General features: G+C 38.2%; 4 protein-coding genes and 1 long non-coding RNA gene across 6 annotated transcripts; 1 reads left to right on the forward strand and 4 right to left on the reverse strand.

Annotated features, from left to right (window-relative positions):
- Window positions 1–438: 438 nt before the first annotated feature.
- Window positions 439–14,609, reverse strand: LOC105382861. Its single transcript, XM_011552833.3, has 6 exons — window positions 14,351–14,609; window positions 7,229–7,349; window positions 6,710–6,916; window positions 5,650–5,886; window positions 4,812–5,098; window positions 439–1,102 (listed from the first exon to the last, which is right to left on the reverse strand). Exons 1-6 carry the CDS (start codon window positions 14,361–14,363, stop codon window positions 702–704), a joined length of 1,266 nt encoding a protein of 421 aa, XP_011551135.3. The 5' UTR covers window positions 14,364–14,609; the 3' UTR covers window positions 439–701.
- On the reverse strand, window positions 10,826–12,185 carry LOC125489682. Its single transcript, XR_007267169.1, has 2 exons — window positions 11,773–12,185; window positions 10,826–11,429 (listed from the first exon to the last, which is right to left on the reverse strand). It is a non-coding gene; the product is annotated as an uncharacterized LOC125489682 (long non-coding RNA).
- Window positions 14,610–14,986: 377 nt separating the features above from the next.
- LOC105382871 (cell cycle checkpoint control protein RAD9A) lies at window positions 14,987–16,571 on the forward strand. Its single transcript, XM_011552851.3, has 3 exons — window positions 14,987–15,135; window positions 15,223–15,628; window positions 15,712–16,571. Exons 1-3 carry the CDS (start codon window positions 15,102–15,104, stop codon window positions 16,484–16,486), a joined length of 1,215 nt encoding a protein of 404 aa, XP_011551153.2. The 5' UTR covers window positions 14,987–15,101; the 3' UTR covers window positions 16,487–16,571.
- Window positions 16,572–16,768: 197 nt separating this feature from the next.
- Window positions 16,769–21,323, reverse strand: LOC105382837 (ubiquitin-conjugating enzyme E2 G1). 2 transcript variants are annotated; one of them, XM_048626305.1, is made up of 5 exons: window positions 21,166–21,323; window positions 20,662–20,764; window positions 20,405–20,502; window positions 19,172–19,350; window positions 16,769–17,879 (listed from the first exon to the last, which is right to left on the reverse strand). In XM_048626305.1, the coding sequence occupies exons 1-5, from the start codon at window positions 21,209–21,211 to the stop codon at window positions 17,799–17,801; spliced, it is 507 nt and encodes a 168-aa protein (XP_048482262.1). In that variant the 5' UTR covers window positions 21,212–21,323; the 3' UTR covers window positions 16,769–17,798. The 2 variants fall into 2 exon arrangements, with proteins under 2 accessions (XP_048482262.1, XP_037974418.1); XM_038118490.2 differs by having other exon boundaries at window positions 16,769–18,110.
- Window positions 21,324–22,008: 685 nt separating this feature from the next.
- Window positions 22,009–26,710, reverse strand: LOC119693806 (myb-binding protein 1A-like protein). Its single transcript, XM_038118375.2, has 6 exons — window positions 26,457–26,710; window positions 26,183–26,368; window positions 25,619–25,801; window positions 25,246–25,452; window positions 24,248–24,998; window positions 22,009–24,014 (listed from the first exon to the last, which is right to left on the reverse strand). The coding sequence occupies exons 1-6, from the start codon at window positions 26,610–26,612 to the stop codon at window positions 22,060–22,062; spliced, it is 3,438 nt and encodes a 1,145-aa protein (XP_037974303.2). The 5' UTR covers window positions 26,613–26,710; the 3' UTR covers window positions 22,009–22,059.
- Between the last annotated feature and the right edge of the window lie 51 nt (window positions 26,711–26,761).

A 26,761-nucleotide genomic window follows, 5' to 3' on the forward strand; every position in this document is an offset into this window, starting at 1 on the left:
ACAATAGATAAAGCGGACCATTATTAAATTTATATTTAAAATATTATTACATAATTATGTATGTAGGTTTAGGTGTAATTATTAAATAGATAAAAATGCTTTGAATTGATAAATAATTATAATCTTACTGCTTTACACGAGCTAGTCATTAACTTATGTTTAAGCTAGCGTCCTAGATACTATGACTGCATAATTAATCCAACTTAAGGGCGCCTTCAAATTAGTCGCTAAGTGTCGCGCGACTGCAGCGCTGCTGCAGCGCTGCAGCCGCGCTCCTGTCAAAATCCATATAAATTTTGTAATTTAAAAGATGCGCGACTGCAGCGCCGCAGCAGCGCTGCAGTCGCGCGTTAATAATTTATATGGTATTTAGACAGCAGCGCGGCTGCAGCGCTGCAGTCGCGCGACACTTAGCGACTAATTTGAAGGCGCCCTAACAGATAGTTCTATCTATCCACACATAACATACACCTAAAACTGAAATAAAAATAATCACTATAAAATCAATAAACTAAAAATATGTGGACCAATAAAGTCCATACGTCACATGTAAATAAATTGCATTCAAATATCAAAATGTTATCAACATTATAACTTGTCATGATTGCGTTAATCTCATAAAATCAATACCTAACTACTATAATTCCTTCGAATCGAATTCGAAGACGTCACTTAAAATTAATTAACATTGTTCAAAGTCATCACCAGAAGAACGACAGAATTTGCTTGTACCACGGCAAGATCCTGACTTTCTGGTACTCAGAATTGGGTTTCGGCTTCGTCTCATCTTTGGGGTCCTCTACAAAGATGTTGACGAATGATTGTTTGATTCCAAACCTGTAGAAGGCTAAATACGGGAAATACTTCATGAGCAATAGACTCCAGAGGTAGTTGAGATTGAAGTATATCCTTCCCAAGTTAGTGGAATACAGTTGCATGAACAAAGTGTTAGAGTTGAGCTTGTATCTTTCGAACCAAGTGAGGTTTTTGTAGGTGGGTACGTTGTCTAATACGTCATAGTCTTTGTAGTACAGCAGTGGCAGAGGAGTGTCAGGGAGGCCCTCGATAGCCGGCTTCTCAATGAGATCTTCAGTTCTTATACCTGCAAGGAAAACAGTAAATGTGAATTAGAGGTGAGTATGTCTCGAAAATTACATGATTAAAAACTGCTTATCAAGCTATAATCTTGAGTCTATCATTTTGTATGATTCAGCAAACATTGCATGTATGTGTGTACAATTGAACAAAGGCCATCATTAAAATAACATCGAAACTAAACATGATTTCTATTATCTATTACCAATATAGAATTAATCTGGCTAACAACTGACCACACAGTAAATATGTACATAGTAATTAACCAATAGACTTTTCAATGTTAGTCTTTGATAGGACCTATGATAGTGGGTAATTACGGGTAGGGTAATAAATTACCTCTGCCTGTCAAAACACAGCTCTATCATTAACTATACTAGTTGACATCGCATTATTAACATAATGCTTCCTGCTTTTGAATAGGCTATGAATATCAAACATATTTATACATGTTTATTTAGAGTAGATTGGGTTGAGTATAGAGTGAAAGTGAGAGAGAGTAAGTATTCTTATATCAAACGTGGTTCAAAACATTTTGGTAATGGCAACAAAATGCTTTTCTGATAAGAATAAATTTATTTAATAATAATAGCCCACTATTAGATTGTTCTTATCGTGTTGGCGACATACACTATACTAGAGCTATGTTAGGGTGTAGGGTCCGTAGGGTGGTGAAAAGATTGGCCAGCCCAATTAGCGTCAGTCATTGGCTGCTCAGTATGTTCTGCTTCCGTGCACCCCTATTATACTCCTAGCACCTACCAACAAGAATGCATTTTTAATAGGTAGTGACTAGGTTGTGACTAGTCGTTTCACACTTTGGTAGTGTATGGGTTGTGACTAGTCGTGCCAAAGCATCTCCACACTGGGCTCGCTAGCTTGTGACTAGTCGTGCCAAAGCATCTCCACACTGGGCTCGCTAGCTTGTGACTAGTCGTGCCAAAGCATCTCCACACTGGGCTCGCTAGGTTGTAACTAGGCGCGTAAACAGCCATTCGCTAGTCAACGAACCACTCAAATATGCTCCATATTGCAACTGTATAAAGTTAAATTTGTATTGTAAGTATATGACATGAACATGACACAAGTTGCCCTTCATTGGAAGAAGACCCGTGCCCCAGCAGTGCGGACGTGATGGGTCGCGATGAAACAGCTACCAGAGACCAGAGGACCTTTGTACACAATATTACGCTACTGTGGCAATATGTTTTCTATTGCATGAATATAAAGGTAATTGTATTGTATGTAACTAAGTACTGTACATAAATTTGGTTCTCAGTAAGATAGATAAGGGTTAGTGGGTCATTCTATTCTATTGTCTGTGGGGGTGTAAGACCTGGCTCTCTCAAGTGGAACCTATCTCGAAGATCTAAACTGCCTTCCTAAGCTGTGACCATTTCCCACCACGCTGGTCCACTGCGGATTAGTGGGTTCACATATCTAGATGTGCTTAATTTAGATATTGGGGTTTCCTCACGATGTTTTCTTTCACATGCTACATGATTATCCCCGAATTTAATTCTACAAAAATAAACAACGTATAACATTCATAATATTATCTTTTATTTATAATAATAAAAATGAGTATATACAGGCTCTTGCAAAATTGGTATAGTTTGCAGAAAGAATCCCCAGGGTCATCTCCTTTAAACTTTCTATACTAACATATTCATAATAAAACTTAATGTAAATTAAATTCTTCAAATAAAATACTTACTCATTGTATGAGTATCTAAACTAAAATTAGTAATTCAACATATCACACAATGGGGAGTAACGCGTGTGAATTTGCCGCTAGGGGCGCTGGTGTCGACTGAGGTTAAGTGACATTTTACTTTTCATATAATTTGTTTGGCGGGCTTCGTGATAAATTATATTTTCGTTCATTTCCCTGTTTAAAAGTGATCTCTTTTCGCGAAATTATCGCAAATATGGATTATTTATCGATGAATGTGCACGCTTTGAAAGCTGAATTAAGGAAAAGAGGCGCATAAATAAGCGGTCTCAAAGAGCAGCTAATTCAGAGGTTAGTTTGTTTACTGTTTACAAACTTATTTTTTACGAAATGTATGCTTGTTTGCTTAGGTAACAGCTATGTTTTTGCTTTTTACAGACACCAAGACTATGACCGTAACAGTAACTTGGTTGTTAACGTAGAGGACAGCATCATACAACAAAATGATTCAGTGTATACTGTTGAGTGGCCTTAAGAAACTTTGTATAGCAGTGTAAACACTAAAAATGAAACTCCAGATCTAGATATTGTCACCAATGAGTAACTACTTTGGAATTTATGTACAGTGTACATACCATCGCTCTTACGGTGAATGAAAACATCGTGATAAAACCTGCATATCTAGATTTTCGAACCCACCAACCTGCAGAGGACCAGTGTGGTAGGAAATGGTCCAAGCTTAGGAGTGGAGTTTAGACCTTAAGGCGGACATGGACAAAGGCTCCATTCGAGTGAGCCAGGTGCAGGTACTGACACCCCCACAAATAATAGAATACTTAGTAATGTGTTATATTTTTTGTATAGCAGTGTGTTTAAACGGAGAGGATAAATAAAAGTTAAATCAGTGTGTAATTCTTTTATTTTTAGTGTATTTATTAAATGCCTAATCCTTATTTACATTATGTTCTTTCTGAAATTGGTTATAATGATTTTCACAAACACGAGATTATCGCATAATAATTATTTCACAAGCCACTGTTTTAGAACAGTTTTATCACTTGTTAACATATGTCCTCCTTTTCTTTCCCAATATAACGGATCTGAACAACATTGCGGCATAGTAACTCGATATGATGATAGTTATTTTATAATTAATAAGCTTATAAGATTCAAGATTTAAAAACTTTATTTGGCGCCAATTTGATAAAGTCGCCTTTGATAAATTTGACAGCTATGGTACCTCTTTACCTCAGTCGACAGTGGCGCCAACTGGTGAGCAAAAAAACGGTAGTCCCCATTACACATTACATATCCCTAATCAGTCTAATCATTTTAGATTGACTGGATGGTTATGGTTTTCTATCTTTTCCACAATCTTCAGTCTCGAGCCATCATTGTTCAAAGCCAACTTTAGCATCATGGGGCAGTTGTCTTTGTAAGTCGACATATGCCGTATGCCTCTGCCTTTCGACTTAAAAGCCCAGCCTCCCATTTTACAGGCATAGGTCAGACTATAGTATTTCAGATCTTCGTTGCATGATGCTAATTTCTTTGGGCACACGGCTTTGGACTTTTCAATAGTTTGCGCAGTCTTCTTCCACAACTGGACACAATTTATTCTTTCGTAATTTGTAATAAACGTGTCCAGTTCTTCAAGCGACTCAAATTCCATTCTTTGAAATAAATTCAAATTTTTTCAACAAAAAACAACACCTTTGTTTACAATGACCGCCATTATAACCTTAAAAGTAGAAAACTAGAAAGAGCAACTTGTGTCATGTTCATGTCATATACTTACAATACAAATTTAACTTTATTGTGTTGCAATATGGAGCATATTCGAGTGGTTCGTTGACTAGCGAATGGCTGTTTACGCGCCTAGTCACAAGCTAGCAAGCCCAGAGTGGAGATGCTTTGGCACGACTAGTCACAAGCTAGCGAGCCCAGTGTGGAGATGCTTTGGCACGACTAGTTACAACCTAGACACTTCGTTTTTAATACTATTTAATCTAGGTACATAAAAAACACCTTGAAAACTCACCACAATCAATCGGCTGATCCTTCAACAATCCCTTCAGCTTAATCTGGAAGGCTATCCTCTCCTCCTCCGTATAAACATAGCCAGGCACATTGGCCATGTACTTGGTATAATACAGCGCCGCCTCGGTGTTGACCGTGGGGTTGACGGACCAGAGCCCGTCGATCATGACTCGAGACATGTGCTCGAAGTGCTCAGGCACGTTGGTGAGGCACGGAGTGAAGACTCTGTCGAGCAGGATCTGGAGGACTTGTCGGGTTTCGTGGATGTTTTTGCGGCATATGTTGTATCTGTTGGTGGAGTGGTTTGATTAATAAGCAATAATTTTAGATGGAAGGTCTTATGATCAAGATATACTTACAGTAGTTGGGAGCATTAGCTACTTAATAGTTCGGCCCTCAAGGGAGACTCCATCATAAACTATAAGGTGTTTGTTATAAAGTGCTTTTTTAACTAATTTTGGAGGTATTCATGTTGTTGAGGTTCTACTATACATATAATTATTTAAAATGGTCAGATCTCAGTTACTCTCTACTCTGCATCCACGAACCTGTTATACACTCACGGGCAATGAAAAGGTCCCACTCACAAAATGCCGACATAAAAGGATCCCAATTTTTCAAACATTTCATTTAAAATTTGAACAAATGATTACTGTTTTTGGATAATTATATTCTGATGCTCTATTAAATGTTCTTCAATGTTGCAGAAGGCGTCATTAAGTTAGCCTTTTCCGTTAAGGAAGAATTTCGTGCTTTTCTCAGTAGAAACTTTTCATTGCTCGTTTTGTATTATTCATATTATTATATCTACTACTATTATGTACGTAAACCGAACTCACCTATCCTCCAACCCGATCATATACCCAATCACCCGCCAAAAGTGGTTATACGCTTCCCAGTCGTCCTCACTGAACCCCCGGAGGCCGAACTTGGTGGGCCTCAGCACAGCGAAGCCGAGGAAGCCGAACTGCGTGAGTGCTATGTCTCGCTGCGAGACCGGCCCGCCGCCGCGGAGGCAGGAGGCGCGGGAGGCGCGGGCGTGGCGCGTGCGGACCGCTTCTAGGGACTTCCAGGATCTGGGGGTGGTGGTGGGTGTTAGGAAGGAGAGGTGTGAGAAGATGTTGATATCATTATAGATAGGTAATAAATAATTATATATATACCTACCACTACATAGGTAGATGCAAAAGTATTCTTGTAAAAGCTTTAAAAATATGCAACAGGACAACCGAACAGATGGTATGAAAAAAAAAAAAACAGTTATTGTGTGTAGTGTCAAGCGAAAGTTGTAACACTTTCACTACTTCGTGTGCGTTCATATTTTATTATAATAACAAAAAAAATGAAATTATTATATTATTATTTCTACTATACTTACCACACGAGTCACGAACACAACACACATGACGGACTCTACAGACAAGCGGAACTATTCCATGCTCATCCCCCAGAGTCCTCTCGAGTGACGTATAAGCTGTACCTTATGACGTACATGTATAAGTCCGGTGCACCCTGGGCAGTAAGTAATCGACTGACGACTAGGTACTGACTGACATATAGCTCATTAGACGGCGGGTGCGTTGACCACTCGGTGAAAACATGCTGCTCGCACGCATGCCTTGCGTTGAAAGCGCGCTGCCCGCAAGTGATTAACGAGGGGTCCACTGGTTGACCACCCGTGGATCACCTGTGCACGATTGGACGTGGACGACGTGCGACGAGGCGGTGCGGGGTGGGTGCCGGATAGCTCTAATGAGCTATGACCTTAATCCGACGATAAAATCGACCCTACTCCAGCTCTAGTGTTTTTACTGATGCTCCATCATATGAACTATAACAAGAAGAAACTAGAGTGGAAGTAGGAGTAGAGAACACCTTGGCTCACTACAACACACTCACTCAGTGGGCGGGCGCAGCTCGTGCTGGAACCAGGCGGTGGTGTGCAGCATGGTGGACAGGTAGCGCCGGTACGCCGTGAAGCACGACGAGGAGCGCTGGGAGCCCACCAGCACGCGCAGGATGGACGGGATCGAGAACACCGCTATGAGCCCGATGAACATTGAGGTGGCGAGGGAAAAGCAGTTGCTCCAGTAGAAGCTGCGGCCTCTGTGGGGGGAATGGGGTTTAATGTGATGGTGTGTGAAAAGTTCTGTACATACAAGTAATATCTGCTTCTCTAGCAGCCATCTAGCCTAGATAGGTAAGTACATCTATATTTTTGCCATGGTGCAGCCAAAACAAACAAAGGACGGTAAGAAAGCTGGCGTCAGGTAATAGGCCAACTTTAGAAGCTTTGAAAAGCAAATGTATTTGAGGGATTTTCACTCTCTATAGGTACTCTATCTATTCTATGGATAAGTAATAGCTAACGGTAGAAAATAAACCTTAATAAGGTCATTCACATAATGGCGATCTTACTTGTTGAAGAGTTTCTCGTCGTACCAGGGCGGCAGCTCCAACTTGATGTCCTCTGGCTTGGCGGAGTCCGAGGGCCGCTCCGCCGCCTCCTTCGTCAGGAGACCATCGATGAACTGGTCCACTAAGAACAGGAGATAGGCGTTATTAGAGATTCACGAGTATAGCGACTATTATTGGTAAATAGACGGTCCACTTATTAAAAAATAGGCATTAAGTAATATTACCACTATTAACTACCTATACATTGGCGAAGAACAGAAAGGAGTTTGCAGAGCTGACCGGCAGTAGTAAAGAAAGAACAGCAACTTTTAGCTGTAAATCCGTCCTTTGAACTCCTGTGATTGCAGGGGTGATAAAGTGAGAGTTCGCATGACTTAGGTAATCCTGTCGAGCTAATCGAGCTTCACTAAGTTTCGTGACAAGAACAACTGCATTCATTTGGATTACGGATAGACTAGACGGATGTATGATAAATGATGAAGACATCAAAGCATGATTTTACCAATATACCAAGTTAGTCTATAATTTTGCCGTTCACAACACAGGCATCTACTATAGGTACCTACCGCTGCTTTGTAGATTTAAAGATTATAAAACTGTGAACAATTAAAGCTAACATTACACCAAAGTCGATGCTTATCGATGAATTCATAAACAAAATAGAAAACAAAGGACTTTCGTCTCGCCTAGCAAGTACTTTTCCGGCAGTTCTCTCAGATGCATGAAAATATGTTTCACACTGTGCAGTTTTTAGTTTTACACTTTTTACACTTATGCTATTGCGACACGGTATTATTGTACATTAAACGCACAAATACATATAATATATGTCATTTGATTTGTACCTATCAAGATATTAAATTGATATTTTATTTATTTTTCAGCCACAGTCGCCATCGACGACGCCGATGGATCAAATACCGATGCTTCCTAAGATGTAAGTAAAAGTTAATTTAGGTAGATACCTAATAAAATAACAACCAATGATAATCCCGATAGGCGCCTACCACACTCTGTTCTTGCCTTGTAATTGGTGCCCAAGAACCAAGTAACACCTGAATTTTCAGAGACATTCCGGAACTAAATAATAAACAACCTGCTCAGCCGGAAGTGGATCTAACAGTAGGGCAGTACTACCAAGGTGACGGGATCCCTATTATCTATGCCAACCCCGCCACTCAGGCTGCGACTGATGATTGGGACATTGGTGGCATTGGGAAATTGAGGCTGAAGCTGGAGAAAACCCTCAATCTCGCACAAACCCTGGCCAACACTCTACAGGACCACATCGCGTTGATCTCTGCGAGGGAGCAAGTCTTGAAGGATGTTATCTCCAATGGCAGGTGAGATCGAAAATATAAACATACCTAGTGGCATTTGTTATGTAACCACAAGGTCGTAGTTAGCAACGCGCAACGATTATCTAATCATGTTTAGGTTTTATGACGCAAATATTTTTTGTGCGAAATCAGAATTTTATTCAGTAAACATTAAATTACAAGTTCAATAGATTTATTATTACAATAATAAAACTACCTGTACAATTAATTATGTTCTACGAATAAGTTATCATTGGACAGAATAAAAGTAGCCGACCCTTTATACATCCAGGCATGCATCGCCACGATTTTTTGAGAGCACGGCGCAGGACCGACTGCTTTACTTTACATGCCCATCAGACAGCACAGATCATTTCACTTTTCCAACATAAGGAGATCGGCCTTCCATGTACAACCTAAACAAACTTGGAACCGTAATTCAGCTCGGGATCTCTGGGTGCACATGATAAAGCAGAGCTTCTACCACTAGACCACGAAGGCATCTTTCTACATAAATATTATAAGTAGTCACATTATGTATTCCACAGGCACGGTGTGACGACAGTGAAGGTGTCCACCATGCACTCCCCCCCGCGTGTATACACCATCCGCGACGGCGCCTGGGCCCGGTGCCACGGAGACATACAGGCCCCGGTCAGAGGGCACTCCCGGAGTCTCTTCAATGAACTCTTCTCGACGCCCAAGTGCATTGGGGAAGAGGTAAGGAAAGTATATTTGGTATGGTATTTATGGTTCGTGGTTTTTATACCCGCCTGATGTGAACGCCTGGTATATCGGAGCTGGTACCGATGACCGATGGGGTAAACGTGTTCTGGAGAGGAGGCCGCGACTAGGCAAACGTAGTATGGGACGCCCTCCGGCTAGATGGGGCGACGACTTGCGAAAGGTGGCTGGTTATGATTGGATGCGGAAAGCTAAAGATCGCATCCAGTGGCGTGCTTTGGGAGAGGCCTACGTCCAGCAGTGGACTGCTATAGGCTGATGATGACCTATATCGGGAGTAGTATTGATACTCGTAGCTATAGCAAGCCAGACACTGAACTATTGACCTTTTAAGATATATAGGTACATCTGTTTTACCAAGGTACATGAGCCTTATCTATGTTTTGTGTTAGATCTGTCTGTAGATAGACAAACAACATTTACCTACTGCCAGTTTCTATAACTCTATCTAGATTGATAGAGTTATAGAAACATATATATAATAATATAGATATAACTGGTAGTTAATTTCATACGATTTTGACATAATGAAAAGTTACAATCTGTCAAAATCTTATTAAAGTAAGTACCTGTTATGGATAGATAGAGTTATAGAAACTGGCAGTAGGTAGATTCGTAACTGTCTAACCTAAATGTTTTCTCATAACATTATTCTCAGGTGGTCACCAAGAGAGATCCATGTTCTTTCAACTCGATCATCAAATACGAGACAGTGCCGACTCACAGAGGATCGGAGTATTCTGAAGACGACATCTTGTGCCTCAAGCCGAGTTTCAACTCGAGCTTGGAGCAGTATCTGTTGGGCTATTTTCTATCTCGTTGATAACTCTCTTCACCGTGATCTTACTGTCAAAAAGCAAATTTTGACACTATTCGTATTGTGTATGTTCGGTTGGGGTCGAATAATGACGTCATAGTTGGTGTGGGCTTCAATACCCACCGGCCGCCATCTTGTTAAAATTTTGTATGCGAATATTTTATCGAAACCCGAGATTGATATTTTGTATCGGATAGTTGGAATCATAAGTACTAATTTGGGTTGGCCAACCGTCTTGTCTTGGGCAACTAGTAAATAGTAGCTTTTAAACCATAGAGTCACCATAGAATGTAGAAAATAACGTTTTTTTTTTAATTGTGACGCTGAAGTCTTCTTGTTCTTATGATCTTGAACTGTCTTGAACAAAATAATATTTCTTTGATGTTTGATGTTTGTTTTGTGAATCTTGGAAATTTTTGGTCTTCCATAATTAGTAAATAGTAAGTAATTTGTTAGAAGGAAATTATTTCAGTAGGTATTTGTTTTTTTTCAGTAAGTATAGGTACCTAACTGTTGTTTTAAAATTGGTTTCAGGGGACTCTGGTTATGCTCTACGGCCATGGATATTAACACCTATCCTCAATGCAGCTGTAGGATCCCCAGAAGAACACTACTCTGATCTACACTGCCGTGTCAGAAATACTGTGGAGCGGTACATCGGGGCCCTTAAAACACGCTGGAGATGTTTGCTGGCACACCGTGTGCAGTAAATGACTGTTGTGTACTACACAATATAGCAAATGCACACAATATACCAGTGACGACAACTTGCCTGCTGCTGGTAACATTCGGGTGCAGCATATTGGTAACGTGGCTTATGGTGCTGCTGATGCAGATGCAGGGCGCATGAGACCTTGTCCAGAGGCTGTGAATTTCAAGGAACTAAAATAACCTGACTCTGATAGGCTGATTTTTGCTGTATATGTATATGTATAATTGAGTAATAAAAAACACAATTTATATTAATGGCTTTTATTTTTGATTTTAAATCACATAACTTCCTATCACATTTTGCTTCTACCAGTCTTACTATAATCATTATTAAAATAATTTTTCTACTATAACCTTGTTTAAGTTATGATTGCACATTGCCACTTTACATGTGAATGCCCATCAGAATTTTTGACCAGTTTTTGTAACTCCAGACCCAATTGAATATAATTCATATAATTGTAATGCTGCACTGTCCCATAGCCAACGTGCTGATTGTATGCCTAGTGGGCCGGGAGGGTACCGGCCAACAGCAAGCTCTTTATGTCTTTCAACGAACTCCAACAAAATGTCCATTTGTCGATCTGAGACTTTTCTTAAAGGCGCCATCCTGGAAATAAAATACAATATTAATGTCCTATTCAATCTTTTTTCTTGGCACATGATATGCCTCACAAAAATATTACTAACAAGCACAACCTGCACAAATGTGAGGATTATTTAATGGCTCAGTGATCAATCTACTTTTAATAACTGAGTTCCCAGTACCAAGTGTTAGATCTCAATCATCGACTTATATTACTAGCGTATCGTACTAGAAATCATTGATCTCAATGCTTTTATTAAGAACAATAAATGTTCATTTTTCACGACTTTGTAAAAAATTCCCATATTTCGTTCTGTGTATGACTAAGTTTAAAATTTTAATAGTAATACGTTAATTATGTACTTACCTTAGATATAATGAACAATTAAAACACAGGATTCAGGTAATTATAAAAAAAACACACAACAAAATCAATCTCTGTTTTGGATGGTTCCTTGTAGTTTGTTTTGACAATCATTTGACAATAGCTTCCAGTATCGCCATTTTTCTAAATAATGCGGCAAATTAAAGATTTGATAAATACAGTAGTCGTAGTTTGAAGTGAAATGAAGTTTTCATTTAGTCGGCTAACCAAATCACAGAATATTTTCACAAAAATTTTGCAACCTCTAGTGTATCGATAATTCTCATACCCACTATTCGTTTAGTGATCATGACCGAGATAGCCGATGCCAAAAGATGGTCAGAAACCCATCATAGATTTATACGGTTGGAAATCGCGAGTCCATGACACCCGAGATAGAAAATCACCCAGCTGAGCGTCTCTAAGAAGACTGTCGACGACACTTGTTCTAATGGTAAGCCAACCAAGTGAAAAAGTGATTCTTCTAGAAGATTTGTTTACGATTGCGGCGGTGCGTCCCATAAACGCAACATGCAATGAATGAAACAAATGTATCCGTTTTATTGTAGCAGTTTGTACAACAAATATATCCGTTTAATTTTAGCAGTTTGTATCCTCGTAGTAAGAATCATGTTAAAATTCGTTTTAAAAATATGTATAAATTTAGAACAGGTTAATTTAAACTACTTAAACAAAAAAGAAAAAAAACCTAGGTAGGTATGTAACACTACACCATAAATTAAAGCCTAGCAAAACCTGTTTAGTGAATGAATATGATGTGTGATAAAATCACTCTGGGTATGTAGGTTTTATGATAATGCCACCATATTAAATTTTAGGACATATTTTATTTTAGGTATAATATTTTTTTTTATTTATAAGTGTAGTCAAGTTGTAATGATAAGATTATGAAAACTTTTTTTTAAACATTTATATAAAAATAAGCTAGTAAGCAAATATTCTTAGTTCATAATTGCTTTTTCCTCCATCTCAGGTCAAGTAAGAAGTCTGGAGGAAAACCTCCATGAGTGCGGTCTCCGCTCCATGACAGAGTACACATTCTACCCGGACCGAAGTGCGGCCGCGACCAGCCTTCCACTGGAGTACTGCACAGAGCCAGACGGCTCCTGCAAGCTTGTAGTAGCGTGGCATCTGTCTAACGCCACTATAGAGAACTTTGAGTTCCTCAGGAATGAGCCCCAATTTCAGCAGTACTTCATTAAAGCTGCCACATTCATTTAAGTGTGCTTAATATTTCATTCTTTCTATGTTAAAAAGTAATAGAATATGTTCATACAGGCATTTTTTAAATGTGGTCATCCACTAGTATTAGTGTAGAACTGAATGGCTCTATAGCCACAATCCTCTGCCTTCCTCATTCAGCCACTATCAACAACTTTTCGGTTCTACCTTTTTTGGCATAAGATTTTTTTGCCTAATCTCGTATTGCATAGTAACGTTTGGTCAAAGTCTCGTTACGCCGAAAATCGTATGGCATAAATCTCGTTTAGTAAAAAGTTATTTCGCATAACATTGTTTAGCCTAATAATGGTATGGCCAAATCTTGAATAGCCTAATAATGCTATGGCATAGGTTTATACAAAGTAATAATATTCGTTTGGCTTTAACTTTGACGGAGCGTCTCCCTACATAGCGCAAACTGGTGCCTTGTATTGTTTCCGCTGTTTGGAAAACGCTCCGCTCCGCTTCGCTGCGCTCCGCTTTGGTTTTGATGAACATGTGCACCTAACACGCTCCTCCTCGCTTTGCTCGTCGTCGCACCTATTTTTAGGTTTCGATTTCATGGGGTTTGTAATAATTATATTGGTCGTTAACTTTCGATTTTTTGATCATAAAATATCGTGATTTTCGGGATGTAGGAGAAAAATACCACAATTTGTACATTTACTACATACTTAATATATTATTTATTAAGATAACATTAGGAGAAACAAGATTATACATAGGTATAGACGAACATAAATTTGAGCAAACGAAACTTAGGTGTTTTAAGATTGTGCCTAAAGAGTTTTAGACGAAACGAGCCTTATGCCACATAAGTCTTGGCAAAGTGATGGTTCGGCCAAAAAAGTTTAGACCATAGGAGTTATGCGAAATGAGTTTTGGTCAATAAAGATTATGCCAGATGAGCGGAACCCCAACTTTTCACCCTATGCAAAGATAATTTTATTTAAACAAAATTTATAGATCTAAATGTATATGTTATGGGAAACTGCCTTCGTATTCTCTTTGGGACAGTTGGGAAGACTATTGTAGGGCACTATGTGGCAAGGCTTTAGGATCACACCTACACAACAAAATAGTCTTTCTTCATGAGAGTTTTTGCCACAAACATCATACTATTGGTCACTCTGCAACCACCTTTACTTAGTGGCGACTAGGTCTTCCAACCGAGTTTCGCAACGCCTATGAAAGGTTTTCCATGGATATTGCGGGACTAAATATAGGGGTTGGGGTGTTACTCAACAACAGGTTGGTGGGACATCTTGACCTCTATAATATTTAGTAACTTGATAAATCAAACAATGTTAACATGGTAATTTGCATGCATGTTTCTTACCACTTAGCTCCATGGTCACAAATTATTCCACAATAACTTAAACCAAAGTTTAAAGTTTATGATCACTTGCTAGGCTTCATAAAAAAAAATTCTTTTTACTTAACACAAATAATGTGATTTACAGTTTGCGAAAGTAATTAATTATTAATTTAACACGCATTTATAAACATTATCTCTTCATTCACAAATTTACGGCAACAACAAAAAACAATACAACCCGCAGCGCGGGGAAGGGAACTGCGACAACGACGAAAATCACGAAAAGCAACAGATAGAAATAAAGTACTCTGTGATGGAATGAATGACAGGTGACAGAAACACATAATTTTTTCACAGATTACTGAAAGCTACAAAATAACTGACGTGTGCGGCTAGCTTAATTTTTATGTTTGAAGCTAAGGTTTAAAGCTAGATTGCAGTGGATGGATACCGGCATAGTGGTATTCACAAAGATTGACTGAAATTAAAAGCAAGATTGCTCGGAGGGCTCCATGATACTTCCCACATGTTTATATTTACTTATTTCGAGCAAAACGATGCTCTTATTATTCTAAGAAACATAAGATATTGATGCTAATCTGTGACTGAAGTGATGTGACGTTTAGGTTATGTTATGTCAAAGCAGTCAAAGTCAAAAGTCAAAACAGCAGCCGCTTTCAGCGGCAAGTGGATCAAAAAATAATTCTCAAAAGTTCAAAACTTAAGAAATTTAATATTTTGAAACAAGTTATTGATCATATTTATTCCCAAAATGAAATGCCATGTGCCTGGATCAAACGTTAAAGGTAAAATATTGTCAGTATTAAACTTATATCATTGGTGCATCGTTCATATTCAGTTTATTATTAATAGCTATTATTTTAACATTTCAGTGTTAGGGCGTACAATACATGCCCTAGCTAGATTTGGAGATGAACTTTACTTGGAATCTTTGCCGGATTGTATTATGTTTCGTACTCTCAACGCTGCAGAATCGGCGTATGCAATGGTGAAGTTTAATAAGAGTTTCTTTTCATATTTTAACTACAACTACTACTCGACTGATGATAATGAGGGATTGAAATGTAAAATATCTATGAAGTCTGCACTAAATACATTCAAATCGCCTACACATATGGACAAACAAGTTGAGAATCTCGAAATAAAACTTGACCCTGAAGCTTGTAAATTGATATTCCAGATGAAATGCAAACACGGAATTGTAAAGACACATTATGTTTCTATACTAGATTGTAAGGCGATGCAGGCTGTGTACACCAAGGATTTAGTCCCAAATAGGTAAGAATTATTTTAACAACATTTAATTACCAATCCAGCTTACTGTAATAGTAAATAAATTCATTTACAAAATTATGTTTCAGAATCACATCTCACCACAGAATACTGTCAGAAGCCCTCAGTAACTTCCAGAGCTCTGATGATCAAGTCACAGTAGAAGCTCAATCACAATCACTATTACTGAGGAACTATATTGACTCAAATGCAGATCTTACTAAAGTTATACGAACTCAAATCAACCTAAAGCCTTCAGAATTTGATAGTTACTCAATAGGAACTGACACTACAATAACTTTTACTCTAAAAGAATTTCGAGCACTGCTAGGTTTTGCCGAAGCACTGACTTTGTCATTGCAGTTACATTTTGAGACCACAGGCAAGCCTGCAGTGTTCATTGTGCACAACGGGGCTACCTTCGAAGCACATTTTGTGTTAGCAACATCTAAAGCTGACACCCCTACGCAAGCTACCACACAAAACACAACATGCCCCGACAGAGGGAAACGGAAAGAAACCATGGTACAAGGGTCAGCTAGCAAGAAACCTCATTTAGATGTAGATATTTCAAAATGCTTAGATGAGGATTCACATTTGTTTAATTTCATTGACATGCCCGATGAGAATATGCCTATGAATGGAAGCCATGTTGACCAAGGAGGCAAACAAAGTGAAGACTGTGATATGAATGCAAACAGTAATGGATTAGACCATAACCAAATGCTGGACAGCAGCCACATTCCCGCCTCTCCCACATCCAGGACTATGGTTAAGTCAGTATTTAAAAGATGTTTTGAAAAAACGTTTGATCCTCGTTCCTTATTGGGTGCAGTATTGGCTGAAGACTCAGATAGTGAATAAGTGCAGTGAAACTTATTATTTATTGTTTTTATTAAAAACCGGTTTTCGTAAAAACTTGCCTTGTGTTCATTAAAAACAAAGTAAATTCATGTAAATTTAATGTTGATAGATAATTGAGCTAAACATTTGAATTGTACACCATCTCGTGGTTTTAGAGTTCCTCTTAACATAACTTTTCCTTCCTAACCAAGTACCTACCTATGCATTTTCATATTAGATCTAACTTGAACTCTTGTTTACTATTTACTCAACTAACTCAGAGGAAAACAAAATGAAATAGCATTTAATTTACTGCATTATGATTTTTATAGTAAAAAATATACATACACAGGTAAAATTATTGTACACATGTTACAAGCCAATGGCGGAAAACTCAGGTTATTTTAATTGGTATCATTTCTTTGCTTCCCGACCCTGGGTGGAGAGATATTGAAAAACAAAAACAATTAAGGTATTAATTTCAGAGCAAATCAATATCAAACAAACAATGAATTTATAGATCGTACATTTACAAAAATTTAACTAAAAATGTTTACTTAATTAAATGCCCTTAGATATAAGATAAAGAATTAGTTATCATCATACAGTATTAGCAAAGTTCTTAAAGCAGTAATCAACCTTTTAATTTTTATGAATGTTATATAAGAAATACACAATTTTATGATGAAACCACAATCATCAACTATTCAATCACCAATATTTGGTGACATTAAATTCATAAGATATAAAAAGGGCGACAGAATCAATACAATAAAAAGATTATAAAATTCAAATTTATATGCAATTATATTATAATCATAAGTATGAAATTTACTACTAAAAATTAGCACTAGAATAAGATGATCTCGGAAGGCATTATTAACCTACAATCAGAAATAATATTTTATTTTTCGCAAATTAAATTTTAAATCACTTTACATGTCTTAAATTCAACATGTTCCTAGTACCATCAAGACATGCAATAAATAAGAGATAAACACTTCGGATTTGGTTGCTACTTACAGAGATCAAACTTTATCATAAAGAAGAAACAAAAAAGAAATGCAGATTCATTTTTCTACAAAAATTACCGTACACATTTCATTATCATAATAGCTAGCTAACATGTCTTAAAAAAGATGAAAAAGACCTTGAATTCTATTTTAATTAATTATATATATAATATGCGGCAGCGATACCTTTTAATTACAATAAGTATTTATTTTAAATCAATTTCAATATTGTCTCTGTTCGCTGGAGCCCCTGGGGCGGCACCTCGGCTGGTGCGTCACACACTCACTATTCAACTACTCATGGTAAAGGGCACTGTTACCTAGGAACAATCCTCTTGGCTTTTTCTCACACACTGTGCTACTTTTCGTTTAAACTCCGAATAAGATTCTCTCCATTCTTTCTGCAAAAGGAAACATAATGAGCACACATAGAAGTGTGTAGCGGGGCGGTGTGCTCTGGCGTGGTGGCTACTGCAGGGGTCGACATTATTGCTGAGATACTAGTGTGGCCCTCTCCAACACTGTACAGTGATCTGCTGGCCCTCGCGTCCCTAAAAACAATCTTCCTGACTTTTCCTAACACATCTTGCCACTTTCTTTTTGAAATCCGAGTATCGCTCTCTCCATTCTTTCTGTGAATATAAACAACAAGTGTATGAGCAAACATTCAAAGACAAATCAGTACACACAAATCAACAATAATGCAATGAAAATCATTATTAATTTATGATTGATAAGAATTATGTTTTAGATGATAAGAGATGAATCATACAATACAAGAATTTCTAAAAGCATAAAAATAATAAATATAGCTAGATACAAGAAGTAAACATAATACATACAATCAATAACATATTCATTACTAACAATCATAAAATATTGCTAATACATCCTAAATGCAATGTTCAATTGAACATTCAGATTCAGACCTATGCATCCATCATAATCTGTCTTATTGAGATGATATTTAGAGGTATACATTCATACGTAACATAAAACATACCACAACAGTAAAGGGGCAGTTATACCTTAATCCAACCAAATATTAAACGCCATGTCTAGCATTCAATGAAAAATATTGATATTAGTATATTTTCACTATAGGTAAAAAGTTTTTTCATGAATGTACAACATTAGATATAGACAGTGGAAAAAGGTTGAATAGAGCTAAAGCGAAATAATGAAATTGAAAAATTGCACATCAAATAAATTTGGGTCCTAGGTTTTAGTAGGAAGGTAATTTAAATTAATGGTCTAACTGCTGGTTGCGCTCAACAGACAGGGATGGAGATCTGTGGCTTATCTGTCTGAGGATGTAGGACATCAGATGTAAAGACTTTGAGCATGTTACACTAGTGAGTAACCACATTTGACTATTAAATATCCACCTGGGATTGTTGCATTTGTGAAAGAGTGATATATGAGAATTTTGGTTTGTGTGGTTATAAGTTATTGACAAATTCCACATTGTAACTCCTGGTAAAGTTATTGGTTCCTAGTGTCTACGTACATGCTTGCTGATGCTAACCTCGCGCACGCAGCAGCACACGCACTCACGTAGACCTCACTGCATTTCCATAATATCATACTAACCCCCCTACTATCAACGTGCTAGGCTTGTATGTATCATATTACGTGACTGCACCAATGAGGTGAACATGAACAAGTAATCTATGAAGCAAGGCAACATTACCGCAGCATCGACGTTGGCCGGACTCTCGTCATTGGGGTCCGCCAACATGGAGATGACGCTGATGAGGATGGTCTCCACCGTGTGCACGGGCAGCCACCGCTCCGACGCCTTCTCGTAGCCCCACTTGTCGTCGCCGGGCTCGTGCAATATTGATATGCATACGTCACCATTCTTTTCAACTGAAATGCAGTGAATGTTTTATGAAAAGGCTGATTAGGAATATGTAGATAAGGTTTGTTAAATTAATAAACATGACATTCAATAAATAATAGAAACAAATGAAAATTGAAACTTTCAGTCTTATTTGTTTGTATACTATACAAGTATACATGGGAAGAACTTTACCAAATTGATGGACAATAATTTTACCGATCCATTGCTTGATGCAATGCCAGTACCCGATTCTATATGAATAAATGTAAATGCATTATTCCTAACTGGAAATTTTAATGGATATTTGAATAGTTTAAATAATTCATGTAGGTGTTGCAGGCTGCAAGAACATTTGCCAGCTCTGTTTTAAAAAATTGAATGGTAGATACTTCTCATTGTAAAATCACCAAATGGGGTCTCCTTAAGGACTTGGTATTGGCCTAGCACATTTGGATACACCTAAATGAGCATTAGATACAAATTAATGGTAGCAATGGAAGGTTGATAATGATGATTTGATGTGAATATCTTTCATCCACTGTTACTACAGTCTTTCAAAATATAAAGGTGTGCGTACGGATTGCGCGTACACCCTAGTACGCATACTCAGTTTACGCCTACCCGGAACGCCTAGTCCATACCTGGAGCTATGCGTTCACTCTTGGGATACGCGAATCCGTCCACACCTTTATAGGCCCGTTTGGACAGCTCCAAAATGTATGGGATGACAACTGGTGTCAAACCTAAATCATAAAAAATCTAAACAATAAGTAAGTTTTGGGGCTTTAAAAGTTCTTTTTTCTTTCGGCCTTTAAATAAGAAGCCAGATTATGTGTTTTTTTTTAATTTCATCAATTAAATCAAGAGTAAATACAAATTATAGCAAATTTATGTAGCTGTCCAAAAAGACCTATTATATTTCGACCACTGTAACCGAATGGTTTTTACTTGGTCTATCACATCTTGTTAGGTATTTTTCACTTAGTTTATAGAATACACACTGTAGAATTTTACTACTTGTGCATCATCATATCATCCTGCACTTAGTTTGTATTAGTAACCATTATAAGTATTACTCACTATTTGGGTGCCATATTTCAGTAACAAATTTCATCCGTGGCGGTCTCAGAGGGTATTCCTTAGGAAAATGTAAGTGCGCTTTGAAGAATCCACCCTCACTGAAAACATACAAGATATTCCTTTGTAATCAATGAAAAACTTTTCTTAAATTGGTTGTACTAAGAATGTCAATGTTAATTACAACGTGTAAATTTTTGGTACAAGTTAGAATGTTATTGTTTGGTTAGTCTGAGTATTAAACTGCAAAGAATACTTACTATAACGTGTCTGGGGGGCCAATAATAAGTACTTCCCATCTGTATATATCATTGTCATCTATCAACCCAGCAGAAAATCCTTCCACTGGATTTTTGTTCAGTTCTGTAAACAATTGAAACAGTGAGTAAATACCATGCTTGGCAATGTATAAATAATTTAATAATAGTCATCCCGGGGGTTTAATTCAGTACAGGAATTATCTAAAGCAACGTGAATCATCATTGTTGCCGTAAATACACCACGAATTTGTTGGGTTTTGGCACAGTGACTGTCAGAAGTATTAGGTACAACAAATATTGATTTTCCTATTCTGAATAGTATGTTACACATAATGATATGGCAATTTTATCAAGCATGAAATAACCTTTTTGTGCATTTTCAGTATAGCATGGTAATTTACCAAAATACGACCGACTGAGGTCAATGATTTTGGTTGATACTCGTTTGACGCTTGCATGATGACGAACCCTGACAAAGGGAAATTAAATTTGAACAGCACTTACCTGCTAATTGCTTTTTTAACAAAAGCGAAGACTGTGGCTCTGACATTAATTACAATTGTGAAATTTACCCTGACGACACGAAACAAAAATGATTTTTCACAAAAGATGGCTGGCTGGCTGAGTTTTCGGCAGGTTGTGAAACATATGAGTTGCCTATTTCCGGTAGATATTTTTTTCAGTGTTACTAGATCAAATAAAGACTTGTGAAAAATCAATGTTTGGTTCACAGATTAAAATAAAAGCACGAGTAGACTTCAGAATAATAACAATTTATTAAGCCTTTGAATGCCGATAGCACCTCGTATGGTACCTGGTTGGCTACGCAATATTGCGTCAAGGACATTCAATATGTTAAGTTAAGAATGAGTAGTAAGACATCTACGCTGGAAATAAATCTCTAAATAAATAATATTTAATGGGCCATGGTCACGACCACGGTCCCCAACCTTAATGAGATCATAGCGGCATCGGCACGGTGGTGATCAAGGAACATAAGTACTTCTGTAACAAGATCTAGAGAGAAGTACTGATGATACACCAAATAAATTAAACACTTTCAATAGAGCATAGCGCCATCTACTTTCAAAATGAAACCTGATATTCTATTCCCGCATTCCCGCTCATATTTGAAGTGATTAGATCATAGAAGTAAATAAACTAACATAAGTATAGAAGAACCATCTTCTGAGTCTTGCTAGGTAGGTAATTAGATTTCTAGTGAGCTGGTTTAAATAAACTGTAACTGGTAGTTCATTGACATAAATAATGGTTGATCATGTCCAGCAGTCCTACTTAGTTGAGTAGAAAGTAGAAGTCATTACCATGAAATAAAATAAAAATATGTTGTTCAGTTTCATTTAATAAAAATACAACATCTTAGCGCGTTATTTAGATTTATTCACTGGCTTCTCTATTGGAGTCTTTCCTACTCTTCTTCTGTTTCGGCTCCACGTGACCATTGCTCTCTTCTTGTTTCCTTTTCTTCTTCTTATTTTTCTTTTTAGTTTTTTTATCTGCATTCCCATTCTGTGCGGCTTGTGTTTGATTATTACTATCCTTAGTTTTTACAGTACCCTTGCACGATCCGACTACCGCTAACAACGAATTAAAATCTACACTCGATTCAACATGGCAACTCTCGTGGAACATTTTCATTGTGTTAATAAGTTTCTTTAGAGTGTTGAAGAAGTTATTTTTAGCTGTGAACTCTTCATTTTCGCCGCTGAGGGTCTTCTTGAGAACTTCTTCAAAGTTAGTCTCGACGGCGGCCAGGCTGGCTAGAGCTTTCTTGGAGGTTGGTTTGGTTCGTTTGAGGGCTCTGTAGAAGCCGGCGGCGAGCTCGAGGCCCTCGCTTCGACGGAACTGACGCACCTCCGCGCTGAAGATGTTCTCCACGATGACAGGCAGCAGGTCCAGCGCGCCCTCCCACTCCGCCTGCAGCACGCTGTGGAAGAAGATCACCGGCAACAAGCAGTTGCGGTTCTTGAAGTAACTCTGCAGGTTCTCCTTAAAAATGTCCGTCAGCGCCGACGAGCTCGCTTTCTTGCTCTTTTTAGGTGATTTTGGCGCCGCCGGCTGGATTTTCAGCGAGCAGTGGATGATGAACGTCGCGTAGTGAGTGATCACGTCACCCAAAGATTGGTACATGAAGTGCGATCGCGTACCTTTGTCGATAGCTGATTTTAAGTACTCGCACAGAATGTCAATGGTAACATTTTCGATGGATGAAAATTTCCTGATCTTAGCAAGGTTTTTTATGGTTTTCCTGAGCCTGTTCCCAAGTTCAGGCTGGCTCTCCTGGATGCAGAATTCTAACGACCTCGTCAGAGGCGCCATCATGCTCAACGCGATGTCCATGGCCGGGTCTTTCTCCAGATAAATGTCAATGAGGTCCAGGACTTTAATGCGGAAATCTGACAGTGTCTTTTTATCTTTCCTGTCCTTCTTAGTTTTCTTGTTCTTCCCTTGATGGAACTGCTTGAAAGCCTCCGCCAGCGCGTCATCCAGCTTCTTTCCCTCTTCCTCAGTGATCATGTCTGCATCTATACTTTCATTGTCGCTCTCAGCAGCCGCCCCAAGAGCCTTTTGAACAGCGATCCTTAGTTGATCGGGTATAGTTGCGTCCTGGTCTTCATCTTCTACCTCAATTTCGCTGTCGCTCTCGTCACTTTCAGCGTCACTCTTCTCCTCACCAGACTCCTCTTCGCCATTCTCCTCTGCCTCATCTTTATCCTTGTCTCCGTCTTCATCTTCTGAGTCACTGTCTTGAGTGAGAGGATTGGTCTCACTTTCGGGATCAAGTACGGAGACAATCTGTTCAATGCACGACGGAGTGAGGAACTCCCAGAGAAGCCTGAAGACGCACTGCACGACGGCGCGCAGCACGCTGGACTCCGCGGACAGGATGGACAGCAGCACCTCTACCAGCACCTCGATCCACTCCGGCTCTTCCTCCACTTCCTCAACATCTTTAGCCTTCTTCGGCTTTTTCTTCTTACCTTTCTTGTAATGTTCGTAGCAACTTTTCAACTCTTTGATCGCACCTTTCGCCATTTTGATGTGGGTCGGCTCCGAATACAGAAACAGGCCGAGCTGGTACAGCAGAATTAGGAACACTTTGTCAACTTTTCCCTTTGAATCGATACCTTCTATTGTTTGCGTGATTTCTGTGACCATCTCCCAGCATTCCATGTTTTCTTTGGAGAACTGTTTCTCTATCTTGGACTTGACTTGGTCGTTCTGAATGGTGGTGTTGATGAACTCGCTGAGGGAGCACAGCACTTGGACTAGACTGTCTACATTTGAGAATTTTGAGGTGAAGCAGCGGTAGAAGCAAGATTTGATGGATCCTGAAAACGATAATTGACAATTTATTATTACTTTGCCCAAAAATTACAGCTGCAATGTCTAATCTGGGAAATGGAATAACATCATTAAATACACAAACACTTAAAATATAGGTAAATTTAAGACCAATAATAAAATTTTAATGATTTGATTAGAAGTAGATGATTATCAGATAACCGATGTAGTGGCTAGTGATTGTGTGTGTAATGTCTACACAAATAATACTATTATTTACCTGATAACTCTGAACTAACAGCCACAGTTTCATCGCCACTGATTTTGAAGAATCCAAAGCACATTAGTATTTTCATATATGCCAGCTTGAACTCAGTGTCATCCTTGACAGCGTCATGGCTCACGAGCAGGGAGATCATCTCAGCCGCTTTCAATCTCTCATTGTTGTACCAGTTCCTCTCAACATCCTCTTTAACTACTTTCTTAGATGTGTTTAAAAGGACTTTCTTAAACAGTTTAGCCATTTTCTTCACACCATCCAAGTCAAGATCAGACATAATAGCCTTGACTATATTAGTGCCAGTGATTTCCGTGAAATTCATCTCTCCTCTTGTAAAGAGAAGCTTTTTTAATGTTTCTATTCTCACTGACATGTCCACCTTTTCAGATTTCAGTGCTTTAGCCAGGGCATTTAGTACTTCCTTTTGTTTTTTGATCATTATTTTGTGATCATCTTCATTGTCTCTCTTGTTTCTGATCTTGCTGGCAGTCTGGAGACCCTTGAACCAATCCATGAACAATTTGAAGAAGTTTTTGCTCAGTAATTCAGGTATAACCTCAAAGTTATCTGTTATATTGGTGAGAATAGTGCTCAGGATGTTCAGGGCCACTAGTTCTCGGTTCCGGTTGTGCTTCACGAGTTGGCTGTCAATGCCTGAGGTCCAGAACAGTTGTAGATGCGGAGAGTTGGCTATGAGGGTACTGACTTCCTTGAAGACTGGATGACTGACTGAACTGTAGTCAATACCAGACTGAAATGTGACAAAAAAAATAAGAAGAAAGAAATAAGGAGAAATAAGGAACTAACACATGTTTAGGAGTATTTCAAGCATATCAGGTAGACAAATCTGATTATTGAATTAATGGGACAGACATTAAACAAGGATCTGGCAAAATTATTGCCAAACCCATTAAGGATGGGGTGGTACATCAGAGTCTATATGTATAATTCTTTGGCCAAATCAACCAAGTAAAGACCAAACAAAGTTTATTAATTACCATGAGTTTTTCACAAATAGTGTGCACAGTGTCTTCACAAAGTATTTCCCCAACTCCAATGAGTTTCCTCAGTTTGACCTTCTGCGGGAACTGTGTGGAGACCACCATCAGGAAGTAAAGGGAGTCCAGACTGTGCTCCTTTAGATCTTTCTTGAAATTCTCCTTTATGTTGCTCCATATTATTGTTGAAAACTGATCTTCATCCAGCTGGAATTAATAATAATCAAGTAGGTATTTTAAAATATATAAATACAAAATACATATTGCATATTATAATCCTTTGCCTTTGGAGTCAAGTTGTAGTTAACAATTTAGATATAGGAAGCAGATTCAATAAGTAACTAAACTATTATTGAAAGTATTTGTGACATACCTTCTTAACAAAATCAAGTAGTATCAAATAGGCCACAGTGCTCAGGTAGGATTTCTTGTTGCTAGCGACCAGCAGTAACTTGATGACTTGAGTCTGCTCCTCCACGGAGCTCCTCAGCATCAGGCCGGAGCGGAAGATGGCTCCACAAACCAGAATCTGTCCGAGGGCTACATCACCTACTTCCTGAAATAAAATTTACTGAATTAAATTAAGTGTAACACTAAATTATTTATTTATTTGATACTTTATTGCACAAATATGACACAAATTCTAGATTCTTGTTACTTCACTTCGTACACACACACACACAAACACACACAACCTTCCAAACTAAACAAGCAGAAGGTTTTCTGTGCCAATTACACTTTTGGGAGTTAGTCCCCTAACCCAAAAAAGTATAGAAGACTGAGCGGGATAGTTCTAGATTTGTTTATCACTGACAGCAATAACAGCCTGCGGTGCCAAAGTTAGCTGCTAAACATCCTTTGAACCCCTACATAGATTACTGAAATGAAATAAAGGTAAATGGTACCAAAATTAAACACATTTAAAGACCCAACTTACACTTTTGGAGGACCCATTAGCATGCAATTCTTTCTTCAGAAGCTCTGTAAGTTTCGTAACTGTTATGTCTTCAAATTTGCTTAGCAAAGTAACGAGGGTAGCAAAATAGCCAGATCTCATGTCAGGATGGTTCGCTCCGAGACTTCTTACACATCTTTTCAGAGCATATTGTACATTCTTTTCGTTCTGGAAATGAAAATTCATGAATCAATAGTTTTATGCAGTGTAATTACAAGATTTCAGCTAAAACTTTCAACAAATACAAAAAACTAACCTCATTTCCCTGTAAAATAGAAATAATTTTGGCGCCGCCGATTATTTTTGTATCGTTTTTCGGCTCTCGGAGCAAGTCGAAAGCACCCAATATCGATGGCGCAATCTTAGTATCTTTCGGTGGAACATTTTCTTCTGTTTCCACAGGGTCTTTCATTATAAATTCGATAAATTTTGGTTTATTGGAGTAAACACATGGGACTTCACGATTTCGCACATGACATTTTCAACACAGACTATAATTTCAAATTGACATTTGTCTACGGAATATGTGAATAACTATAGACAACACTGACATATTTTTTT

This window comes from Plutella xylostella, chromosome 16 (genome assembly GCF_932276165.1).
Source record: "Plutella xylostella chromosome 16, ilPluXylo3.1, whole genome shotgun sequence".
Lineage (NCBI taxonomy): Eukaryota > Metazoa > Arthropoda > Insecta > Lepidoptera > Plutellidae > Plutella > Plutella xylostella.

Coding starts and splice junctions, on each gene's coding strand:
- LOC105382837 (XM_048626305.1), bottom strand. CDS start 21,211: ATGTCAGAGCCACAGTCTTCGCTTTTGTTAAAAAAGCAATTAGCAG. Junction 20,503..20,661: donor GGCCCCCCAGACACGTTATA/GTAAGTATTCTT, acceptor GTATGTTTTCAG/TGAGGGTGGATTCTTCAAAG. Junction 19,351..20,404: donor TGAAATATGGCACCCAAATA/GTGAGTAATACT, acceptor ACTGCATTTCAG/TTGAAAAGAATGGTGACGTA.
- LOC105382871 (XM_011552851.3), top strand. CDS start 15,102: ATGAAATGCCATGTGCCTGGATCAAACGTTAAAG. Junction 15,136..15,222: donor GCCTGGATCAAACGTTAAAG/GTAAAATATTGT, acceptor TTAACATTTCAG/TGTTAGGGCGTACAATACAT. Junction 15,629..15,711: donor AAGGATTTAGTCCCAAATAG/GTAAGAATTATT, acceptor ATTATGTTTCAG/AATCACATCTCACCACAGAA.
- LOC105382861 (XM_011552833.3), bottom strand. Junction 5,887..6,709: donor GAGCTGCGCCCGCCCACTGA/GTGAGTGTGTTG, acceptor CACCACCCCCAG/ATCCTGGAAGTCCCTAGAAG. Junction 5,099..5,649: donor ATGATCGGGTTGGAGGATAG/GTGAGTTCGGTT, acceptor CTCCACCAACAG/ATACAACATATGCCGCAAAA.
- LOC119693806 (XM_038118375.2), bottom strand. CDS start 26,612: ATGAAAGACCCTGTGGAAACAGAAGAAAATGTTCCACCGAAAGATACT. Junction 25,453..25,618: donor TACTTGATTTTGTTAAGAAG/GTATGTCACAAA, acceptor TATTAATTCCAG/CTGGATGAAGATCAGTTTTC. Junction 24,015..24,247: donor TGTTAGTTCAGAGTTATCAG/GTAAATAATAGT, acceptor TATCGTTTTCAG/GATCCATCAAATCTTGCTTC.